At 34.0% G+C, this 27,312-nt stretch overlaps 1 protein-coding gene across 3 annotated transcripts in view; it reads left to right on the top strand.

Moving 5' to 3' along the window:
- LOC142979188 (diacylglycerol kinase eta) overlaps positions 1–27,312 on the top strand; it is a 181,020-nt gene that overhangs the window by 123,731 nt on the left and 29,977 nt on the right. For all 3 annotated transcript variants that reach the window (XM_076123986.1, XM_076123993.1, XM_076124002.1), the window contains 2 exons: positions 8,384–8,464; positions 27,073–27,218. In XM_076123986.1, the coding sequence (XP_075980101.1) occupies positions 8,384–8,464; positions 27,073–27,218 (227 nt within the window). The remainder of the gene's footprint in view (positions 1–8,383; positions 8,465–27,072; positions 27,219–27,312) is intronic.

Here is a 27,312-nt window from a genome sequence, read left to right on the forward strand (position 1 = left end):
CGATTTGATAACGAGCGTTTTTTACGTATGTTTCTTTTATGAATTTTATAGCTGATATTTGTCTTTTTATATTATTGTTATATATATATGTTAGGTGCTTAACAACCACATCTATTGTTCGTTTGTCTGTTTAGCCAATAGGTTAATCTGTAAAACGCTAATTCGCTTTTGAAATACTGCAGATATTAATTGCAAGTGAAATTAAGCCATTAAGATAACTAACTCATCCACATTTTTTATGTCGCAAATAGGTATTATTCTTATTTATTTACGAAGCATCTAAAAATTACTAAAACCACAATCATTGTCTAGTAAATATGAATATAGCACTAAGATACAACAGTAAACTCCATTGTTTGTTCCACTAAGATCTTAGCACGAGACAAATATTTGCATACATTCAACACATATTACATATTGTTTCTAGGAACCAACTGTGATACAGAACTATCGAATAACAGAGAAATACAGAGTAACGAGACGACGCCACGACGCCGGCTTTTGTACGAAATACTCGAGCATTTTGATATTGTAGACGGGATATTTTGTATCAAAAGTGCAGATGACTATTTTAGGAATGCATGTGCAAAGGAAATGTGACTACCTTATGCTGTGCAACCAAATCTGCTAATGGTTCTTTGCGTGTTATTGTTCTTCTTGTAGAATTGTTATAGAAAGTGAATTTAGTGTCAAAAATTTACACAATAGTAGTAATTGTGGATATAACTTAATGGAATCCTACGCATCTTGGTGAATCAAATAAAATTGTTTAACTGATTTACTGCAATTCTGATAGAAATGGATCCTCTTAAGAAGCATTTTTGCATTGATGTTAGCTTAAGGCTTCTCTTTCGTTACGGGCGGATACTCGTACCCGTAGTGAATTGAAATGTATTTGTACCTATTCCTTAATTTTTATAAAAAAAATGTCTAATAGGAATTTGAGCAAACGTAACCACAAAAGTTGGCAAACACAAGCGTCCTATGAAAAATATTTGCCTTTAAAATGAGTTCCACTAAAATGTCCAAACAAAGTGAGCAATGGCCGAATATTTCTAAAACGTTCCCAAGGCTGCAGACCCCAACTACCCCCAGCTATCCCCCCTCTAACCCCAGCTATGTAATGATTAATAGTCGGTCCGCTGAGATTTATGATGGCCGCACTTTACAGTTTAACATACGAGTACATTCACTTTCGGGTGAAATAAATTGAGTTAAGTTGTGTAAGACCTTGATTCTAAGCGGGTCTCTTTGGTCACACTATATTACCCATTTTGAATGTTTATTAACTTTAGTTTTAGGTTACTATTTTTTAGCATAGGGAGAGTTTTGCTAGAAAAATATTAGCAATTTAAACTAGGATTAGTGCAACTAATTTACTTTTTGAATTTAATTGGTAAATAATTATTTTAAACATTAATTCCGATCAGATAATATTCACATGTTATTTTATACGGAATCTACCACCCTATCAGAAGACTTAAACGACAAGAAAATAAACTATCACTATATAATTCCTCTGTGCTGTTATAATGCGTTTGCACATTTGAGCGTATTTATCCGTTGCATAAACACTCAAGATGTCTATCTACAACCTTAAAAAAAATCACAAAATACAAAACTAGCACAACTCTCTTTTACCTATATTTTACCTTCTCCAAAGCCATAAATAAAGCTTGTTTTGTTCGCCCTTAATTTAAAGAGTAAAGGTGTGTGATTGATATTCGACCTACATGCAGTTTCCTATGTCCTAGTTCGTACGACACAGACGACACTTGCCAGGAAATGAATGTGATATTTCACGAATACAGCTTTTAGCTTGAATTGTGCTGCGTACTGGGTTAATCTGTTTTGTTGTATTCGGCTATCTGTTATTCTAGTTTTATTTATTATTTGGTTTATACATGCCGTTTGTAAATAAGGATTATTATAGCTTTGAAATAAATATTTAAGTACAAAGTGATATACCTGACTGAAGCCTTAAGAATTTCTACGTTTTGCTGTTTTCAGTTATTCTAGTTTTATTTTTATTTATTATTCGGTTTATACATGCAGTTTGTAAAGAAGGAATTGTTATAGCTTTAAAATAGGGTTCTAAGTTATAAATCTGAATAAAGCCGGAAGAATTTTCACGTATATGATGTTTATTGTTCATACTTATTTTTGTCTATCATTAAAGACGTATGATGAGAATATAAGCAGAACAGACAGTCTTGATAGGTTTGCTATTAATGGGTCAGATTTTTTCCTGAAATAATTTAATCCACATTGGACTATTATCCCAATTTATGAACAAAAAAACTGCAACTTGGAAATGAGAACCTCTAACTGTCAAATTCACCCAACAAAACATCAAACATTATTTTCACCACAACAGTTGCGTATACTTGTTAAGAGAGGTACGTCACTGAAACAGAACCATTTAAATTTTCAGGAGCAAGTGGGATCGGGATTCCATCAAATAATTATTATTCTTAAGACGTTCAAAGTCTTCTACGATAAATAAAGATTCAGCTAACATTTCAGATTTAGCTACAAACTATGACAAATCGGTCTGAGTTCAGAACTAGAGCACTCTCTATCTTGATAGCGTTCAAATTTATTGAGAAATTAAATTGATTTAAGTAAATCGTTTGGAATCGTTTTTGTACAAATGTTTTAACCGATTAAAGAAGCCAGACAAATATTTTGAGTTTTCCTCTTTCAACTAATTTTCATTTAGAACATTGAGTTCATATTAACTCGTAAGGCACGTAAAAAATCGGTCCCGAACAATCTGGGGGGCTATCACATATTTCAGTTGACAACTATTTGAAAGCCACTATGCTGTTCATTGCTTTCTCCCTTAGATAATAGTGGTTAACACGTTACGTCAAAGCAGCAATGTACTGAATAGTGATCATAAATTTGACGTAAACTAGCTGTTAATTGAGATACGTGATAAGCTCGCTGATCATTGGTCATCGGTATCTTGAGCAACTTTGATACTAGATTGAGCCCTAGCCATACAATAACTAACTAACTCGTAAATGATCATCACCGCATTTAAGTTCACTTTGGTATTCAGTACACTTTGCATGGAATTCCCTGCAATTTGCACAGAAGACTTATTTGCATCTTAATACCATCGCTTTTTCTAGCTGACTGCTTGCTTAAAGCTGAGCAACACCTACTGGTCAACAAGCTACAGCTCGGCTGAGCGCGACGTCGCATAGCTTAATCTAAAATCAGTTTAACTCAGTTTCATTATAATTACAAATAAAACCATCGTTTTTACAATGTAATAGCTCACATCACATTTATGCATCCCGCTTAACTTTGTCGACGTGAAGAAACAAACAAACACATACAAACTATTTACATAGATATGTATATCCGATTCAATATATCAGAATTCATTGTACATTGTAGCAAACAACACAAAGTTGAGCAACAAACTCGCACCCTGGCGTGTTGCCATGTCCTGCGCTATTTGTCAGGAGTTACCGACCTACTTCCACACTGACGGCTGACCTCACGACATGAACTTACATTTCCTAGAACGTCAACTCGGTAAGCAATGCATTTCCAAGTTTCCCGGTAATGTATTAAGTTTGTTTTGTTAAGTTCGCGAAATTCTTACGAATGAATAGTTTTGATCTAAGTTTGTTTGATGAGAGGGTTTTACAACTGGGACCGTCGTGTTATTTAAGATGAAAATGTTACTAGAACAGGCAATGCTATAATTTAAAGCATTTTGGTTTTAGATCTTATAGATTAATGGCCAGCTCGAGTTAGAAATGTGAGGTTTTCTAAAGCATAGAAGTTGTTAGAGACCTTCTAGCTACTGCTGGTTAATGCAATTCGCGCATGAAATAAATATTCACGTTATTTCAAAAGTTCTTACAAGTCTGATTATACCTTGCATATTGTGTATATGTTTATAAACGTCCCCATACCACAAAATTTATTCTTAATAACATTATGCTTAAAATTTCACGCTCTGCATCGCATCTATTCAAATTTCAATATCAGCTTAAATATAATATGCTATGTAATTATAACACAAATTCATAGTTGTATAGCCAAAGTCGGTTAAAGCCTTCAAACAACGCTTAGAGCTACACCGACAGACTGCAATTATGCTCCCGTTCATACGTGTGTGGTTACAGCTTGAAATTGTATGCTTGGTTTATCAAACACTGCTGTGTAATATACACATTTACAGTACAGTTGGCAGTTGTATGTAGTTGAAATTTACACTAATGCTACATAATCTAAGTGAAATGTTGATTGATATAATTTTATGTGGATGTGAATGAAGCAAGAGAAGTGTATAAGGATCGTGCGAAGTGGCGTTCTTTAGTCTTTACCCACCTCTAGGAACAAGTCCTGAGGTTATGTATGTATGATATAATACTACTGGTACTATTAAAAATGATTATTACTTTTCCCAACGGTGAAGAAAAATATCGTGTCAAAATCTTGCATGCCTAAAAATTGTTTAACACATTTCTTAAGTCTTCAACCTGCATTGGCCAGCGAGGTGGATTTAGAGCCTAACTTCTCCCTCAATTCAAAAGGAGGCTCTTGTCCAGCAGTTGGACAGGGATGGGTTAAAAAAATCTAAAGCAAGATTTAACCAGTATTACATTTTTGTTCCAACTTCAGATTGGAATAGCGCTATACAATCTGTGTAGCAGTAAAACAAAAAATAAATAGTTGTACCAATTATTATTAGTGAGTGTGTAATCGATACAATCGCTTTTAAATGATGATAGTTAAAGCTAAATAAATCTCTACATTTTTTTATTGGACGATATCATAAAAGATTTTGAGTCAGTTCACCGATTTAATAAATAAACTAAAAAGTTAAATATTCCTTGAATTTGAAACGATAAAATTCACTATACCAACTAGGTATTTCGTTTTCCAATTCGACTGAAAGAAAAATTAAATTAAGCAAATATTAAACTACATTGAAGTAGTTATTTGGCAACCGTTACCCGTTTCGTGGAAGGAAAATATGATTGCCAGAACTTGGCATCCATAGTCGTATGGAATAAAGTTGACCGCATATTGGCTACTGTAAAACATGGATTGAAACATACTTATTTTATTCTGCAATCGTTTTTGCTTTTACATACCAGAAAGTACCTAACTTTTGTGATTGTATTCTTCTTGGTAAAATTTTATAAGCAATTTTTTTTTTGTGTTATCTGAACGTAAATATATGCTCATTATTAATTTCGGTATTAATCAGAAATTACATTTTACTTGCGAACGCAATGGTAATGTAAATTCATGTCATAAGTCGTTCTAAGCATCGCATCTATGAAACCAGAACAGTTTAAACATAACTGACTCCTACAGTAAATAAAAGCTGATGTAAAAGGAATTACTTATTTTAATTTCTAAGAATTAACTAAGTAGGATTTTTCCAGTCATAAGCAGCTAATGTGCTCCAAAAAAGTATTATACGAATCGTAATAGAACCTTGAACTTTCCATACGTTCTCTAGAGAGCGAAACAAATCGCGTTATTTTGATCAAATTGTAGCAATTGAGCCTCGTTCTATACGTTCGTGTTCAAAAATTCTATTTATTTTTCCTTATCTCGGATAATATGACCCAGTTGTACGAATTTCAAGAAATCTCAGTAAAATTGCTAACTTCACGTTGAGTTAAAATATATTTTTGGTAAAGATATTTTTCAAATACACCAAAATCTTGGCAATTACGTACCCAATAAAGGTAAGTAGAAATTTTGGAACTAGTTTGGCATATTTTCCTACACAAAAATGGTACTAAAAATATAGTTTTTGACAAACACCGTTAATTGATACTTGATCTTGAAAACGTTGAAACGTATTTACCTTTTAAGCACTGCACTAAAGCGTGTGAATAAAAAAACACTCATTTACAAGGTCTTTTTGTATTTCCTGACCACAAATCCAACTCTATTCCTCAAAAGCAATTTACATAAAATATTTCATTTAAATTACACCTCAGTGTCAAAATCTCGTTGTTACAACAATTGCGCAATACGCGGCGTATCTCTAACTCTCGCGGGGACAATACGCCACACAATTGTACGCTCTGAACAAACGTCGTTTTAAATGCATAAATGTTACATTTACTTCTGTGAACGTGTGTAAATGGCGTACTGTTAGAATATTATATGAACTACATTTTAAGCGAGTATTTCAGGTAAAATGACAGTGATGAATGGTTTGTCGCCTGATTAATAATTTGATGATTACTTGCAAATATTCATATAAATAAGAGCATACAAGGAGCCATAGGCAATTGGTCATGTATTACTATTTTAGGCGAAGGATGCAAAAGTAAAAAACCTCATTATATTTCCTTTAAAACAATAATTAAAAAAAATCTCGTTTATTTTGCGTAACACTCCATTAGATTAACGAACCTAATTTTTTAAACTCAATATCAACTACTAGTACTTTTATTAAGACTGTCGTTGACAATTTTAGTGATACGGGCTCTTTTTCCATAATTAAGTACTAAGGTTTAATACACAGCCTACATCCTGTTTTTTCATTACATCTTACTAACATAATCCTCTAAAAACTTTCGTTACACTTTTAAATCACTAAAACAAAACCGTATAAATCGTTGTCTCCAGGGACAGTCGATCCATCCATCCCGGCAGCACGTCCATCAAATATTTACGCAACGTATCCGCGTTTCTTCCGATCGTATTCTAGCGGGCGTTGTGGACCCCGGCGCATTAAACTTGTAGGGTTAAGCCTTATGTAATGCCGCTTAATATTACAGTGTTGTGCTGTGGAAGGGCTAGATTTATTATGAGTGTTTTGGTTTAGTGTGCAGTAAAATGAATTGAGCAGTGTTGTGTTATTTGATTGCAATAATTTATTGTTTATTCATTACGTGTACTGCCCACAAAAGACCTGACAAAGAATTTTTATAACCCATTACTGGCCTACTGTTGGGTCAGGACCGCCTCCCGTAATGAAGGATTAGGCCTTGGGTCTACCACGCTGGCCAAGTACGGATTCAACTTTTTTATTATAATCTTATTATATAATCTTGTCAGCTTCTTCAGCTAAGCTTTCAGCCAGCTTCAGTGTTACGGGAGATGGAATTCTAATTGAAGATGTTGTTTTTCGTTTGTGGTTCTTGTTCTTGGTGTGGGTGCGGCTAGTCACAGTCGATAAATATACTCCTATCCTAAATTCACGAATTTCTTAATATGTTTGATTTATTCCGTGTATAAGGTACACATAACACTTGATTCCTTTAAAATACAAGAAAAATATTATAAAATAACTTTTATGCTTTTCGTTAAGTCTGCTCAAAATACTGACATTAAAAGATTAAAGGGCGATGAGCCTTCAAATATTCTAATTATTTATTTTTAAACCGAAACAGGAGTGCGTACAAACACTTTTATTAAAATTCTTTCATTTTTCGTAACAAAAAGAAACATTTTTTTTACTTTGGTCTTGCCTGCAAGTTATCTCGTTTTTGTCATGTTCTAAATGATGGCAACATTAAAAATGGTTAAAATACCAAGGTTAGGTATTTATCACCTGGTTACACCACATTTGGATTTTCGCGGCAGTGAGTGCGTTTTTAATCTTTCCCTAAAATTTTTAATGATGGCAACATTAAACATGTTTGAAATACCATGGCATGGTTACTTATTTCCTGGTATCACATTGTGACTTATCGCGATATGTAGTGTGTTTGTTTTTATTTTCCATGAAAGGAGGTAGTATTTATGATTTTGTAGGTTTAACAAAACACATAGTTATATTTTTTGAAGTTGAATTGTTTTTAAACGATCACGGTTAAACAATTTTTCGTATTTTGCCAATATTCAACAATAATATGAGTCTGAAAATAATATTTTTTAACCGAACGTTGGGAAATGTACAATCCTTTTTGAACAAAGTGTAAATACAATAGAATTTCACCCATTTTTTGCTGTTCACATTGGCTGCGTTGTAATACAGGGCTTTTTTATTGCCATCTTCTTCTTATCGTATGGTTAGTGGTCAACCTAGTGTCAAAGTTGTTCAAGCCGCTCAAACAGTCGATAAGCCACGTCAAACGATTGCCATATACCTACAATGCATGTGACCAAACTTCAGGCCCGCCCAGGCAGTTAATTAAAGCTCAACAGCCGGTTTCACCGCTTTTGTGCATCTACGTATTGGTTAGCTTAACGAGTGGAATATTATGAGATTTTCCTACATTTAATACTACTTTATCTCTCTGATAGGTTTTCCATAACTTATCCATTATTCGAGAATCGAGTCCTAAGTCTCATCTTCCGCAATCACTATGTACTTTTTATTTATGAAGTTTGTTTGTTTAGATGAGATTTTATAATTATTTCGTGTGTCTTGTTACAGAGTCAGCTGTGGGACGAGTACGAACTAGAGGACGCCACATTCGCAGAGTGCAGTATCAACAACGCAAACCACAGCTTTCAGGTAAAGTAACAATAATTACAAAGATCATATATGTAAATACATAGAAACAACCGTTCGTCTTTTCTGCCGATTTCGCCTATGCGGTATTCGATATACTAACAAATTAAGCCAATAACCACACACTGACCAACTATGTAATTACGGCCTTAACTGTGGTAAGTTATGTTAAAACTGTTAAGTTGAGATATGTAGAGGTTTATTAAAATTTCATTGTACGCATTCACAGATATTCTCCACCCTTGCACATAAGTCTATTGTCCTTGCCATTAAAATGTAAGTCTATCAATGCCCAATACATTTTTTTCCAACAATGCAATGGCCAGTTATATACTTGAGTCCATCTTCCTTATTTTTAAACTAACTATCGTAACTTACTTGAGCTTATTACAACATATAATAGAGCAAAAACTCTGCCAGTCCTTCAGGGAAATACAATCTTTACGTCCTCCGTATATAATATTTAAGGCTAAACTCATAAGTCAGCGATGTATCGCGCTATGAGCCCTACGTGGCTTGACTTAATATGATTAAACGACTGAACAACGAACACGATGAGAATTAGAAATAGCCCACATTTAAATAATGGCAAGCAATAAGATTGTAATAAATTAAAGATGCCATTTAAGCAGATGATGCAATTCTTTTTTTTTTTAATTTGAGCAGAATATTCTAAAAAAGTTGAGATACACGTGCGTAAAAATCGTACAAAGTGCCGTTTCCTAGTTCCCGACTCGTTTGGGAAGAAATATTGATAGGTTGTTCATTATTTCTTCAAAAACTCTAAGCAAAACGCAAAGACACACAATCTCAAAAATTGGCCTATATCAGCCGGAATACCAGCCAACTGAAAAGAAATCTTTATGTATCTTTAACACGGATATGAAATATACTGTCACACCTACACGGAAACAACATATACAGCATGTAATTCCAACTCCATTTACAACACTCAATCACCTTTTTCCCACGTTTTTATGTGGACGTTTTTCTGCAAGAAGCCATTAGACTCGCCCCTATGTGACGTGTTACCCCGTGACCCGTTTAGCAGAGTGTTAAGCCGAGTTTTACGTGCGTGACATGAATTTTGTGTTTGCCATACCATTGGCAGAGTTAAGTGATGTTTTGTTCGTGTATTATTGTGTGTTATGTAAGCGTATTGTTGTGATAATGCGCGATAATACGCACGGCAACGCTGGCTTTTGTGGGAAAGGTCGCGTTACTTTAGTACGAGAGATTTCGCTTTCTAATCTTAGGTTGGTGAAGGAATTGTTGTTGAAGATTCATTTTGCAGTCATCGTTTACAATATATAAAGTTAGTGAGGTTAAAATTAGTTATGCTATTGATAAATAACACAAGTCGACAAAAAAAAATTTTTTTTTTGAGTCTGTGTTTTAGTGAATATTTTCTGATTATATTAATCAAAAAGAAAACAGGAATAACATCTATACTTATAATAAATCTGTAGAGAGGTCAATTCTGTACATTGAATATATTTAAAAAAAAACCAATGGGGGATGTTTAGTAACGGATACTGATACCGAATCTGCAATTTATAATTTTCTTTTCTGTCTGTCTGTCTGTCTGTCCTCCGTCTGTATGTGTCGCTATCACGTAAAAACTACCGGATAGAACGCACTGAAATTTGCTATATGCATAGAATAAGTAGTGGAGCAGTCTCTAGGATACTTTTTATCGCATAATTTTTCATAGATTTTTAGAAAATTGAAAAAAATACGTAGAAATCTTTCGGACCTGCGTTTCCCTAGAGATACCATAGATGGCGTTGCGAATCCATTTCACAACATTCGCAATATAGTTCGCGGCGCCTGCCGTATCGATACCTGTTGTTCGCACCAACCAATAGATGGCGTTATAGTCCGCAACAAAGCATGTTTTTCCTAATTAATTTATTTTGATTGCTTTATTGTAAAAAAAATACCTTTGAAACAGGCTATACATTTATAAGATTTTCAAACATAAATGTTGTATGATTTATTACACATAAATGTTGACTGGTTTACGTGGGTCCGGTGCGGTCGGGATATCCTAGGTGGCAAACCGAATAATTTCGTTTGTTGTCGTTGTTCGCCGCTACTAACAGATGGCGTTGTAGTTCGTAACACATAACCAAATTAATTGGTTGCATTAAGGAAATAAATTGGATAGCTATGCAACAGTCTATAGGTAAGTTTTAAAAAATAAACAACGGATGATATATAAAAAATAATTACGGGTTACGCGGTTCCGGACGTATCATCGCAAGTACCTATACATTATTAAGCATAAAATGTGTTTAGGCATCATTAGTTCAGAAAAATACCTCAGATATAAAATTCAAGGGCGTACAAAACTCATACCGGAAGGTCGACCAACAATGTTTCAATTTAAATACGAATCATTTAAAACTGAGTACGAACTCAGTGACCATACATGGTTTGAACACAAAAGATATACCTACTCTTTGAGTATGGTAATACAGTGATGTTGTGAAATATGCGTCAAATTTATACTTTCACGGATAATTTTCCTGTATCAGCGCCTTCTACACTCCAGCAGAGTCCGGCAGTCTTGCCCCCACCCCAATTCCAAATTTCCATATTGCATAGTACTCATCATCGCTCTAATTTCCCCTCTAAACCTATTGAATTTTTAAGAAGAGCCAAGGTCAGGCAAGCGGTCCTAAAAATGCCTAGCCAAATCTATGGCAACCCTAATCAATGTAGGATAATATGTATTTTGGAATTAAAATCTAAGTAGTTCTATGTTTTGCTTTTTATTTTCAGGAGAACGACCCAGTAACCCAAGTGTTATCACGTTCCAAATAATTCCATTTTAAATACTTAATTCTAAAACTAGGTCAATGGCCATACGTTAAAAAAAATTGTAACGTTATTCACAAAAAAACATACTTAGTACAAAAAGGATATCTTTTTGTACTAAGTATGTTTTTTTTATCTGATTAACATTTAGGATATTTATAATATTTAAAAAAAAATCGCATCGCCTTTTTGGAATAAACGTATAATTTTATCTGACATATTAATAGTGTTCGTGGTCGAAGTAGTTACATTTCAAGGATGAACTTTTGTTTTGTCATGAGAGAGTAAGTTCAAATCCTAACGAGTGACATTTCATTTTTGTACAATTTATTTATTTTTTTAAATATTGTGTTAATTTTTTTAGGTGATTTAATTCAATATTATAATTTTTTTGACATATTTTTTTATTTAAATAACATTTTTATTGAGTGAGCGAATATTTTTGTTGTCATAAATTCCGCAGTCTTTTGAAAGTATAAGTAGGTACCTACCTGGTTATTCAATATTTTAAATCTTAATGAATAAGTAGTGGAGCAACTTATAGGAAACTTTTTATCTCATAAAAATTCTTAGTTTTCTAGAAAATTGCAAATATGTAGTAAAAATCGTTCACAGGTAACATAAAAATATAAGCGAAAATTTTAGCTTAAATTACAAGCGTCGCTGTGGCGTATTGGTTTATAGATCCGTTTTTAATTTTTAATCCTTTTGGTGAGGGATCGAACCTCATCGGAGACAGTACTTTTTGTGACTGTTTTACGTTTCAAAGTACTTTTTAAACATTTTCTATGGATTTTGTTTAGATTTTTGTGGAAATTGATATAAATTTTATTTTATAGTGCATTATTTTGTTTGGCATCTAACCTTGAAAGTATCTAGGTCTAAGTGAGCTGCAACTAATGCAACAGCACGACATTCACGCGAGCGGAGCCGCACGGGTCAGCTAGTTAATAATAAATTAAGAATGCTTTTGTACTATATATCACGAAAACTAAATATAATAACATATTTTTTTGCGGCACAAGGTCTAAAAATGGCATCGAAAAAGTGTAAAAACGACGTGGATTCTTTTTGATACATTTGTGATGAATTTATTAAAGTGAGAGCCAATAAAATTTGTTTATCGTCAAATAAGACATTTTGTGAAGCATATGAAGCTTACTTTAACATGTCAATACGAAGTCAGGATAAAATATGGGCACCTCACTTCTTGTGTAATAACTGCAAAAACACTTTAGAAGGTAAGAAAATACATCTTATATTAAATGAACATTTATATGCCTATATACATATTTTTTGAAATATACATTAAATGTGTACATCGTTAATAAATGCTATTTATATTTTTTTCAGCTTGGTACTGCGGAGAGAAAAAAAGATAAAGTTTGCAGTACCACGAATATGGAGAGCCTACTGATCACATCAAGTTCCTATTTTCACACAAGAAAAACCAAAAGTATTTATTTCTAAAAAAAATTTTCTTTTCCTTTTTTGTATTTTGTGTTTCTTTATGCCTTATTCTGTCATTAAAATTAATAAAAATATATAAATCATAACATTTTTACTCTTATATATTTATAATTGAAAGTGAAAAGAAGAGCTTTCCCATTAAAATTTAAAATTCGTTCTAAAAGCTACAAAAGCAAACTTTATTAGATAAAAATATTATTTCTTTATTTAGTTAGGCATATGTAATCAAAATCAAAGGTACAGAACCCAGGCTCAAAATTCGTGTTGACCAATGTAATAGAACGATTGAAACCTTCGATAATCAGTGGAACTATCTGTAAAATTCTTTTTACTCTTATTTGTTGCTTAATCTCTTTATTCTTTTTTGCTTAATTTTGTTGATTTATACGTATGTTACTTAAAAAGCTTAAAAGATGCTTAAAACATATAGAAATAATTAAGTAAAATTACAAACACAAAAATACTAATGTACTAAAACGTTCCAACAATCTATTATTGTCAAAACAAACTTGGTCACATAAAGAAGTATCAAACAGAAACTAGACCACTCCCGACCACATTTAACCGAAAAGTTACAAAACAAATACGTATTGCGAAGTTCACAGATTTTTCACTGTCCATTCCTGAACGACGCGACGGTTAAATTGAAAAGTATCGCTCGAGTTTTAGACGTTTGAGGAAAGTTGACGGAAAATAATCGGTGTGATGTATTTTGATGTATTTTTGAGTGTTTGGAAAGTAATGGTTGTTGTATGTAAGTATAAAACATGAATTTGGATACGTTATTTCTTTTCTGGTTCTAAGTGACATAGAAAATTATTTTTAGGATATTTTTTAAAGAAACTGTGTATTGCTTTAGTTAGGCAACTATTTCACATAATAAACCGTTATATATTATATTTACTTGTCACTCTATATGTTCGATTATATTTTTGAATTATGTTTTCCGATAAAAATTAAAGCGATGCCAAATTCGAAAGTAATAATGCAATAGATGCCTATAAAGTAACTCTCTACGATTACCTATATGCTTACATACAACTACCATACCAAATATTCTATCTGAAAACAAAAAGAAACATAATAGAGAACTAAATTTCAAACTTTATTCAGCTCAAGCAACTTTAAAAAAATTACTATCCACACAAAAAACGACCCACTACATCCATTACAGTTGTTCTACAACAATACAACAAACCATTGTACCCAGTCCCGCTGTAAAAAGCAGTAACACGCGCGTGTCACGCTAAACACGTATCAAATGTCACGTGACACCGTGACACGAATCTAGCGTGTTGAGGTGAAAGCACGAGAGTGTAATATAACGTGTAAGCGAATATTCGTAAAGGAGTTCGGTGTACTCACTTCGCTGATTTTATCATGACGAGTGCAATAATTGTAATGCCACGTTTTTTTTTAGAATTACATCCTACAAATAATAGGTATATTATAATATATATTATTTAATAAAAAAATTTGCAAAGGCGTTGTCTGCTTATTTTCGTGAAATAAGTATAATTTTCGTAAAAAGCTAGTATTTATTATTATGTCAAATTTGGTTTTTTGGAAAGTATCGCTGTATTTGATTCAGTATCGTGCATACTCAAGCCACCTGGAGGCTTTTTGACGCGGCTGAATAACTGTTATAATATCAACAACCGGGACCGACTTTTTCCTCAAACACACGACCTCAAAAGCACGGAGACGCCGAGTTCAAATACCACTACGCCAACCATCTATGGAATGACCATGCCAAGGTTTGCTTAACCCACAGATCTTAACGACCGATGAGCGCAACTGTCTGTGGGCGCCTTATACGATCACAATGTAGAACACTCGAGTGTGTATCTACCATTAGGCTGGTTTAACAAACGCGAGCGCGCCAAACTAAGCTGAACGATGTTAACTGGGTCTGTTTAAAAAGCTTTAGTTCATACGTGACACTACTACGTAATGTGTTTGTGTTAGTATGGATGAGTTGAGCACAACATAAATATTATTATGAGAGAATACGTAAGAGAATTTTGGACTGTATAAAAGATGTGATGGAGGAATCGGTTCGATATATATTGTGATATATTCATGTCTGATACTCATATAAAGAGATAAAAAAAATTCTTACCTATTTAAAATCTTTAGGTATTTTGTCTTATACAAGAAACATGGCATCATTTATTTATTACGTGTGATCGTCTCCATGTTCATATACATTCAAAACAAATGATGGTCTTGACTATGAGGACTTACCTGCATTCAACAGGCAAAAAGCGCTACTCCGAGATCCAATCAATAATTGCTAATAAGTACTCTTCCAACTTGTGACTTCATGTTCACATAAAAATAGTCCGTTTTCTACCACTCACTTCGTAAAATATGACAAAAAATACCCAGTTCAATGTTCTTCACAATTATTATTTACCCATTTTATTTGCAACATATTTTTCAAAAAGCTTTTACAAACAATCCTCTATTGTTCGGAGGGCAATACATTCATCCCGAGTCGAACGGGCCGGGAGTGTTCACCTCTGACATTTGATACAAAAAAACATCAAAATATTTTAATATAATTAGTGCTGAGTGAGTTGTGAAAGGAAAAATTGGCCATTGCCTTTGAGGGAATATTAGGGCGAAGCCACAACACTGCCTTGCGACAACGCATCGCAAAAATCACGTCACACAGCAATACAAGTTTTATAGAGAAGAATCCTCAATCAAATCATTCGTTCACATTGGTCAAGTTCCGGCATTTATGATTATTATTGAGACTTATGATTCTCAAAAGTTCATAGCTTGGATTAGCACAAAGCAATTGTCACAGGAAATCGTTCCGAGCCATCAAAGTCACGGGTAAAAGACAGGTCATAACACTCTACAATAGAAATTTTGCAATATTCAAGAACACTTCACAAGACGAACTATTCCAATACAAAATACTTATCAAATACCTCGCTATAACCTATAGCCGACGTTAATAGTGTACTCGAATACCTGTTAAATGAGAATTTATGAATTTTCACCGCGGCCAAAGCGTCGGGTATTGAAATATTCTACGGTATTCAGCCGTCAGTTCTCGGGGCAGACACGCCGTACATATTTCAGTAAGGCTTAGGTACTGGCCACACTGCCGACAGTCTAGCGGTCGAAGCTCCGATTACGACGTTTCGCGTTTACTGTAACGTATGTCGTATTTTAGAATCCTACACACACAATAATTATAATCTTCTTATCCTTTTTATCGTATGGTTAGTGGTCAACCTGGTGTCAAAGGTATTCAGGCCGCCCAAAGGCAAAACAAAATTATAATATTACGAGTTATTAAAAGGCAATCAGAAAAATATTTTTTTAAATCAGTCTTTGAATAATCGGGGAACATATTAAAGAAAAACAATTGGCACGAATTAGGAACCGCCTCCTTTTTAAAGTGGGTTAAAAAGCAGTCAGGCTGCCGCGCTTAAGCGATGTGTTCAGCGCCTTATGCGGTGGAGTCTTAAATAATGGTATTTACTTCATTAATGTGTTATATTTGAGGAGAATAGGCTTTACTGAGGTGCGATACTTAGCGATACTAGTTGTGTTTAAGGAACAATTTGCCAGCTATTAAGATAAATGAGTAGCGTGAATGACTCACTTACTTTGGTAGATATGACACTGCAAGGGTCTAGAAAGCATGTTGATACTTTTTTGTTTAATTTCGGTCTTTAGAATCTTTTTAACTTGCGGCGAATATGCGTTACCAACTCACGTGATGCCTGTGCAACATAAATGTGACGCAACATATTTCCACCCAGAACCAAATCATCGCGTGTTTAAGATCGCGTGAACGATTTCTTTCAGCCCATGGAACACAAAACATACGCAATTAACACTTAAAGTTATATATAGTCACATTACTATTGCCTTGCCCTGTAACAAATATAAATCCTTACTTACTAAAAAATAAAAAAGTAGTATAATACAAAGTAATTTATTGTCATTTCTCCACTTAACACAATATAAAAAATTCCATGAAAACGTCCCAGATCTTGTAGCACTTTTCAATGTAATATAATTAATAATGGCGACGTTCTCGACACTTTATAAAAGGCTTTTTTTCTGCAACAGCTGCAGCTGCTTCTAGCCTTTTTGTCGCCTTTGTCCCCCCATCTTTGATACTGAAATATGTACTACACTACTAAGAAACTTTGTAAAAAAGTGTTACTACATTTGACTGAAACGAAGACTGGATATTACATCAGTTTTTCTCAATTCTTGCTTTGTATTTAAAATGAAAGATTTCTTTTTGTCCTTTGGTTTTTCCAACATTTAATAGCTATTATTCCGAAGCAACGAAATTCAAATTTAAATATTACTAATTTAGTTCGAGAAATGCAGGAGTCTCAATGAAAAGAAAACGCTAGATTCGCTGTTTTTATCATTTACAAAGTGTCGAAATTTCACAGTATCACATTTTACATACAAAATAAATCTTGAATTTGTAGAACACAGGTCCAATTCAACGAAAAAAGAACCAAAAATATCTTTATTTAACCAAAATTTTTATTTTTGCTCACAATTGAATCAGTGACCGAAATTCGAGCAAACGTAGAATCGGTCCAAAAATTACGATAAAAATAAAATAAAAATCGGGACCCTTTGGCCCTTAAAATCAATTATCTTGTAAAAGCTGTCGAGAGTCTCTCGGCGACACGAGAGGGACTACAATAGACCCCAGTTGGTAATTAAAACACAGAATTTTTAACTTTTTCTCTCCGTTTGTTTGAAATGTAAATAAATATTTTATCAGCAGATAAAAAGTGAAATGTTTTGAATACTAAGACTTCTTTTACAAGAACTTTCTGGAATGTCTACTTGGAATCTTACTCCACAATCTTAGAAATGTTTTACGTTTTACTAACGTAGGGTTCTTTGAGATATTGTGGGTTCTTTTTATACTACAGAAATGACAGTGGCTAGTGTTAGTAAAGCAGTAAGAAATGCAACGCCTTTTACGTCACAAAGAGTTTTTATGATTCATACTAGCTGCATTAAATATTTTTTTTTAAGAAACAAGAGGTTAAAACTTCATAGTTCTTTACTTAGCTTTACAAAAACATGAAAGTATGAGCTATTTCGAAGATGTGATATTTTAAGAGGTAATCTAAAGTATCACATCTTCGAAATAGCTCATTCTAAACTTAACCTAACGTTTCAAACATCAGCCTCTATCAAAACAAAACAAGCCTCTATTTTCATCTTTACATTTAAGAGGTGTCGCTCTACTGGCTAGCGGTTAAATGTAACAAATTGTCGCATTCGTCGCCGAGGTAGAGATGTAGAGTCCACTCTAGTTAGCGAGGCCTTTTGCCTCGAGACTCTCTGTTCAAATGTAGAGCGGCTAAATACGAGACTTAAATTACTTTTTGTGTGGAATTTTTCTCTTTATGTAGTTCTTTTTCCCTTTTTGTGTGTTTTGAATGCAGCGTGTGGTAAAGAGTGCGGTAAAAGAATTAATTTATGTTGAGTTAATGTGAAATAAGCTGCATTTTACAATACAGAGCTCGTGAAATTAAGAGATTTTGATTCAGAATTTTGCCATTCAACATTTCATCTACATTACGAGATTTTTTCGGTTAGAGATTGTAATATTAATTTGGCCAACGTTTTCCAATTGTTTAGCAAGTTTTATACGTTGCTTTAAGCACGTCAAAATTCCGACTAAGGATCCTTTTTAAGCAAACGGAATCAATTGTACACATTGTTAAGGAAAAAGTAACAAATCTTGTAGGTAAAAAGTCTAAGGATATTTTCACTTGACTAATTTCCGAATCCCATAATTTTATCAAACAATCCACTGACCTAAATAACTCCAAATTGCATCAAAACAAAATAAGATTCAGAGAAAAAAGGCACATTAATGGATTTAAAATGTTCCTATTATATTGAACATATAACAGACAGTGGAGTGACAGTAAATGGCCCCTTCCGGACCCTTTGGGCAGGGGACCCTTATGAGAGGAGGGTAAATAAGTACCGACGGCTTTATTTAACTTCACTATGGAGTTTTTTATAAGGTTATTTTGTTTTTGCTGATAGAGTTGCTGTTGCTGATGCAAGGAACAAAATTTCCTTCACTATTTTTTTGTATTAAGTCTTATATTACTTTATAGCATTTTTTCTTGTACATAATAACACTTCGTCATATTTCCATGGTGATAGCAAGGCAGTAGGTTTTTTCTAAATAGTGTACAACACTCTGATATTATGTTTTCATCAAGTGTACATAAATATATATTTGTTGCTCACTAGACAGAGACACGTCGCCAAACTCCAGTCATTGAAAGTTCTTACTTTAAAATAAACCACCAGTATTTCACCTGTCCAGCCAAATCAGTTTCATATGTGGTCCCTTTATAAAATTCAATTCCGTTTCTTCATAAGGAGCAGGATAATACACAAGCTCTTGAATCATCGACACATCTATAGTAATAATTTCGTATATTTGTGTTCCATCGTGACAGCAAAACAATCCAAAAAATACACCTGCGTCCTTAAATTAGAATAAAAAATAAATATCAATGTACGCATACAGTTGATATTATCCAGATATGAATTCGCGCTGTTTCTCCTTAACCGCAGTCTGTTGTGGCTTAAATTAAATACCAAATATAAATAGAAAAGCAATTATGCGATTCAAATTACGACAAGACGCGCCATCTCGCGGTTAACGAATGCAAATATGGCGATAATGTTTAATTTTCATATTTAAATAAATTTATTAGTATCGCTTAACAGTTTTGCAGGTATTTATTGCTTAAATTTAATTTATTAAAAGTTTTACACAGTGGTTGAAGATCCAACGGGCATTCAAGCTCTTAACAACTAAGAAAAGTAACTATATTATTATGAGACCCGAAAGATCACTATTTCATCGACAAAAAGTCGGTGCCTAGTTGGACTTCTATTGCTTTTCTTACAATTAAAATTAAACAATATTATTCCACATTCCTCTAAAATATACACTTGGCATTTTAGTATAAACGTCATGATCAAAGTTAAAAGTTTCGCGAAACAAAAAACTCTTTAACAGGTAAATTACCCACCAATTCAACCAGAAACACTCTTGAACGATTACATCAAATTGTTGTTATCCACCTTCGAAACTTAGCCAATAAGAATCAAGTACCACTTTGACTAATCGCGCAAACAAATCTCTTATTCTAACATCCACTGCTCGTTCTGTTACGTGAAGCGAATTATTTGTTGGAAGGAAATCCGCAATGGTCAGGTTAGTTAGCGAAGTGGTCGTCTCTAGGGAGTAAGGAAGGCTTAGTGGTCGGTGTACCCTATTATTGGAGGGTTACTAGGCAAAAGGGACTGTTTTGTGGATCAGTTGCTGATCGGCTTTGATTGTCGCTGTGTGTTTTGAATACTAAACTTACATATGGGACTCTTGAAGTCTCTTGACTGAGTTTATATTTGTTATTTGGTATCCTTTTTTAAAATAGCTCTCTCGACAATTATGTGTCCACGCTATTATATTATTGGTGAAAAAATGACTCCTGACCTTAAAAAACACAAAAAATCTCCTTTTGTAAACAATCAGGTATAGGTTTTTCCTTCAATCACACTATTTAATGTAACCTTCATGAGTCTTTACTACTCTTTACCAAGCTTCTGACCTAAACAGCATAACAATATGGTAACAAAAATAGTGCAATTAAAATATTTTTTACAACAAATGTCGTCTGCTGTCTTGTAAACATCGTATCGCTCCCGTATCGTCTACTTTAAAGACACGTCCAACATACGTCACAAATACCAATTGTTTCTGTATCGTCACCGTATCGTTCTCGTGTCGTGTCCACCAAAAACACGACCAAAATGCGTCACATGTAACAGTACGGAATTAATACAGCATACAACAATATTATTGTTGTGTTCCACCGGCCGCAATAACACGTGTTGCGTTTAAATAAAACGAACGAATACGCATGATTTACGTTGTTTACGTACGTCGCGTGCGTTGTGTAAGAGACTGTTTTGATGTGGACTTCCGAATGGTCGAGCTTTTTTACACGAATTACGAAACCGAACACAGTGAAAACAAATGGGTATTTTGTTTAAATTTTATTGTAAAAGGGGGTTTTTTTTCATGAAACGTGTCTTTTATTAGTAGGTATATTTCTGTAAAAATATACTGTTTTAAAAGTCTAAAAATACGGTGAGAATACCTAAAATACATGTTCTTATTCAGGGACAGAAACTTTAGCACTATCAAAATGCTTTACTATTTTTCCACTCATTCCTTATTATTTATTATTACAGATAGATATACCGACACACGACTGGTGTCTATGATAAGCTTTGATAGCTAATTTGCTGAAACAGTATTTTTCAAAACTCACGCGAGCGAAACCGCTTTCGTCTCCTTGTTTATAATATTATACTAGGTTTATTTTTTACCTGATCTTGTTTTCCCCAAGATAAAATCAGAGTTGTTCGTTAAGGCACTCTTGGGACAGTTCGTTAAAGCGCCGGTAGAGGGCAGTCGACCAGAATTGATTCTATTTTGTAAAAAGCCTTGAATTTTTAAGGTAATAATTTGCTATTCCTAAGGGTTGACGTTGAATGACCTCAAACTATAATTGTATACTCGTATTAACGATTCGTAAATGTAACTAAAATTACATTATTTTGACTTATACTGCTTCGCCTATCCAAACTATACCCGTTTTACATGTTTATAATGTTAGTGTCTTGTAATTGGGAGTTAGATTATTACACTCTATTACACTATAATTGAAAACATTTTAAAAGTGAAATATGGAAACAGAAAATATAAGCCAACTCAAATTGAACCCGAGACTTCGCTATTAACAATCGCATACACGCCCACAGAGGCGCAACAGAAATATAACAAACATAACAAAACGTTACATAACACATCATAACAAACCTATATCGATATAATCAGAATGGAATTTCAATAACACATGGTAAGCCGGCTTGCGGTGACGACGCCGACGTTTGACTCGCACGCTAATTCCCTTTGACAGAGCAACGGAACGTGTGTGTGTTCGTGTGTTCGTGTGTTAGCTAACGATATTATAATGTTATATCACTCGTGTGGTTTTATTGATTTGCTGATTAATGAGCAGTAGATGCGTGTTTCATTTTATTTGATTAGGTTTTTTATTCTGCCCACGAGTTTGCATTGTCGTGGAAAAAGAGGCAGAATCTTCTTAAACGTCCATCAGGGAACTTAAAAACCTTGCCTTAAAATCGAAACACTGGTATCATTTTCCATAAACATTTAAATTTCAAACATAAACATTAAAAATTATTACAAAAAATCTGTCCCGAGAAATCGTGACTTAAAATGCTGAAACAATTTTTGATGAAATATATCTTTATAGGAGTAGTAAGGGACAAAAAAACCTATATAAATACACATATAGGAATCCGTACGGGACAGCTAGAAAGAAATCATTATGAGACCTACTCATTTCCCCGACTGTTTACCGTACAATGGTGGTCACCACAAAGCGTATGCAGATGTATCGACTAACATCACAGTCGCGTCGCCACAATGATCGCAGAACATTGTCACAATACCACGTTCAGCTCTGCATTCATTCATTAGCAGCTTACGTGTGGAATGATAAAGCCTTTATGAATTTTGCTGGTACAAACATTTTAGAGGCAATTTCTCTGATGCAATGTGACACGTGTGTTCAATATGTGGCTAAAATGAAGTATTGTCACATCAGCATCATTACATAAGACTTTATAGAACCCAACTGTCTCTGTGGCGTGGACGGTAGTGTATTTGACCGCCACCCAGATGGCAGGTGAGTCCCTGGTTGGGCCTAAATGTTATTATTTCTTAATGTTACTCTCAAGAAATTTTCAATAACTGCTCGAATTAAAGAAGTTGATGCCACAGAGTGGTCACAGACCTCTGTGATGTTGGGAACACGTAAAGGTCCCGTGCCTAACAGCTGGTCGTGCCGGTTATCAATCACCCCGGCTATGAAAGTGATGGAACAGAAATATTTTTAACGATCTGACTTTTTCGTTTTAGCCAAAAAGACCTTTAGTGGCGTCAGTCAATAAAATATCAAAAACAGGCAACCTAAATGACAGTCTTTATTGACTATCGACCACATCTTATTATAGACCGCGAGGGAGCATAGAGAGGGTTGATGCAGCCCTTGTGCTTAGGGGAGGAAAATGTCAGCCTTACGTAGAGCATTACAAGGTTTGATCCGCGTCTTCATCCGTGTAGATTCTTTTTGTATAAAAACAATTAGGTTATCTCTTTTTCTAGGATATATGCCATCGCTCTGCTAAATTTTATCTAATATGGATTCAGCAGTATACCTGTAAAAGTGTAGAAGATAAATACAGAGAGTTACTTTTGCATACATAATATTTGTATAGGAAGCGTGAGTCAGGATAATTTGATAAAATAATGAGTGAAATTTGTGTTTATGTTACGCAAAATTCTAAGGATTAAATTTAATTTGCGGTAATCCAATGGTTATAAAACATGTTTCATTTTGACTAATTAGTACAATTATTTAGATGAGATGAAACGTAAGGACTCGCTAAATGGAGTTCCTCTTTTGTGTGCGATAATGGAGAAACATTTATCGTTTTGATTTAATATTCATTGTGAGATAATTTTCTCGCAACTTCGAAATGTTGTAAATCTCTGCGAAGACAAAAAAATGTTGTAATAATAAACAATTTTATGACATAGGCATCACGGCGGCGACATTTTTAGCAACGTCACGAGACTTCGTCTGCGTGAAAAGATTTCCCGGGGTATAAAGTATCCTATGTGCTATTAGTGTATCAAACTGTACTTTTTTCATGAAATAGACACAAACATACATTCACCCATGCTTACAACCTTTCGCATTGATAATATTAGTAGGATAGTTCAGACTTAGATCTTAATAAATATATGTGAAATTATTGAGAAAAATCTTACTGATAAATTACAGATAACATATCGCGTTAAAAACTTTACTAACATTCGCTATTAATCAACAATTAACTACATGATAAAAATTTCTAGTACTTTTTTGTCCTAAAAAGTAGCACACATAAATGTAAGGTCTAGATAAAAGCCAGCCAATAAATAAGGCGATCGCGTACTTAATTCTTAAACACGTGTGCCGTTCAATCTGTTAGAGTGATCCTGCTAGATCCATCGCTCTTTCGTTCTTCACTGAAACTCACGACTCTCATGTTTAAAACTAACACTGTTGTGTGCTGTTTTTTACATTGTGATAGCCGTCAAATGCTTTGAAGGTTTGTTATTGTTGTTTATAAGTGTTGAGGGTTTTAACTTTAGAATATAACCATAGAAAAAAAAATACATTGCAGAATACGTCTTCTGTTTTTTTATGGACAGTCACACTCACACAGACACATATGGTATGGTTTTCCATATGGTAGTGAAGTCAGCCTTCCTAATCTTTCTCATTTATTTGAACCATTTATTAGTTGAAAATATGGGTGTACAATTGTACATAAGTGTTTCATTATTTCGAGTTGCTTTGCTCAGATACTTATATGAAAGAATCAATATCAAAATAGATGATTACAAACAAAGACGGTGATAATTTATTTCTTTGCTACCTTCAATTTAAAAAATAAGCGTAAAGGCCTTACTCTGGATTTTTAATATTGTATTTTACCGCCAGAATTATATATTTTTTATCTCCGGCGGTCTTATTATATTATTATGTATTAACATTTATACATCTGAACTACACTTTTCGTTCGATAATGAATATTTATATTCTAGACCTACATTTAGGCTAGACTAGCTTTTTATTTCGAAAACATGCTTCTGCCTCCAAATTACTACTTTCCTGTAGTTAGATTTCCTGTACACTATTAAATATTCTTCTAAATAACTATTCTATGCTAATACCGAATAACGTGTCTTTCAAAATGTACAAAAAGTCAAGCTGTTGTTTTTTTTGAGCCACATTTTCTCATTGATTAATTAGTTATGAATATTTATAATACTACAACAGTCAGACAATATTGAATAACCATAAGATATCGAATTATAACTCAAAAACTTGGGTCTATTTCGTGACATTTGAAATATCCGGTCCAAAATGACAGCTAATAGGCAAAGTACTGAATAACTTGAAACTTATTAACGTCATGAAACTTCATTAATATTCACAATACTGACGAAAATTGAGTTTCAATACTATTTCAAAACAAATATTGAGATAAGGTATCATATCAGAATATTTTCATAAGTATTTTTAGTGAAATGTGAAATGTTCTGCCATTATTGTAAGGTCTGCGACGAGATGCGATCGAAACTTATTCCTTTCTCAATGTAACGTACCAGATATTTTTTCTGGGAACTCTTATAGTAGCTAGTATACCTTACAAATCTTACGAACGTAATTTTTTGACTTGTATGAAAATGACAGGAGACACGTGATACATAAAAATAGTCTCAAAATATTCCTGGCAACAGAGAAGGGGTTAGAAAATTGGGATATTTAAAAAAAATCACCTATTAAAGAAGTCCTTATAGACCAGTGACTATACCTACTGCGATAGATTTTACCACATAAAGGACACTTAAGTTTATTTCAATGTCCTTTTCCAACTTAATTTAAACCAGACGGTGCGAACTAAACAAGGATACGTCCTTGCGTTCAATATCACAGCAATAACACCCAGTTCCTAACGACTAACATATATTATGACATTATGCAAAACTACACACTTATTATTCTTCGACAATGCCGCGAGAGTTATAAGGCCAAAAAGATTATATTATTTATTCATGAATTATAAATAATATTCTGTTTTTTGTACCGCAAAGCTCGTGGGAGAAGAGAAATTATAAAGTAACGAAAAATATGCCATAATTTTCGTTATACAGACAACAAATAACGATATAATTTGGAGGTTACACATATACAAGGAGTGTCTCTTCTGAAAATTTTTATTTGTTATTTAATTTTTATTTCTAAAAATAATTTGCGTAAGTAAATAAATAAATGTCTTGGGACAACTTACACACGGTCATCTGATTCCAAACTAAGCAGAGCTTGTACTTTGGTGACCAGATAGCTGATAAACATACTTATGTACTTCTAAATAAATACTTATATAAAAGTACGCTAGAAGATTAAACCGTTCTCTTGTTTTGTAAAATGCCTTTTTGAAAATACTTCTCACACCCGCTATGACCTTTTACACCTATTAAATATTAAATACTGGAGATAATTTTAACTTTGTATCCCACGCAAGCGGTGGAGCATTCAGAACTACCAGGGCAATGACTTTTGGAAACTATTTGTGTATTATCACTTGTACTTGAACGGAGAAGGAAAGCTTCATGAAGATACCTTGTAAATCTGAGAGTTGATAGTTATTGTGACAAATAACTATGCCAGCGTGATAGACTCAATACCTTTCTCATACCCAGACAGTGGGCTAACAATAAGCCATATCTATTTACAACTTAGTTCTCAAGCGCTCGTGGCTAGTTGCGCTCATCGGTTGGTAAACGATCCGTGGGTTAAGCAACCTTGACGCGGACATTCCACAGATGGGTGGCCGCATCATTGTATTTGAACTGAGCGTCTCCGTGCTTCGGAGGGCACAAATAAGGTCGGTCCCGGTGGTTGTCAATAAGATAACAGTCGTTAAACCTGAACAACTGTATTAATATGGTCCCGGTGGTTGTCAATCTATACTAATATTATAAAGTTGAAGAGTTTGTTTGTTTGTTTGTTTGTTTGTTTGAACGCGCTAATCTCAGGAACTACTGGTCCGATTTGAAAAATTATTTTTGTGTTAGATAGCCCATTTATCGAGGAAGGCTTTAAGCTATATATCATCACGCTACGACCAATAGGAGCAGAGTAACAGTAAAAAGTGTTACAAAAACGGGGAAATTCTGATCCATTCTCTCTTATGTGACGCAAGCGAAGTTGCGCGGGTCAGCTAGTATTAAATAAATGTAAATATTATTGGACAACTCACGCACGGTCATTTGATTCCAAACTAAGCAGAGCTTGTACTATGGTAACCAAATAACTGATAAACATACTTATATACTTGTAATTATATACTTATATAGATAAATTGACAACCAGGCTTAGAACAAATACTCGTGCTCATCACACAAAGATTTGTCCCGGGTGGGATTCGAACCCACTACACGCGGCGCTACGGTTGTCGCGGCAACCGTAGCCGTACCACTGCGCCAAAAGTGCAGTTATATATATTATATATATGTATATATATATATATATTATACAATATATTTTTTTCTGCAGGTGATAACAGCAAGCCGTTGTCTGGTGCTGTGCGCGGACAGTCGCAACGAGATGGAGTCGTGGGCCGGCGCACTGCGAGGTGCGCTGCACCGCGGCGCTGATGTTGCTGACCTCGTCGCCAGGCTGTCCTCCGGAGACCATCACTGGTGAGTGAGATTAACTAACAATATCAAAAATTGAGAGAGCCCTTGTCTGAAAAATTGCAATGAAATTGTTGTTGGATATTCGGTAGCCATTACC

Source organism: Anticarsia gemmatalis, chromosome 2 (assembly GCF_050436995.1).
Source record: "Anticarsia gemmatalis isolate Benzon Research Colony breed Stoneville strain chromosome 2, ilAntGemm2 primary, whole genome shotgun sequence".
Classification (NCBI taxonomy): domain Eukaryota; kingdom Metazoa; phylum Arthropoda; class Insecta; order Lepidoptera; family Erebidae; genus Anticarsia; species Anticarsia gemmatalis.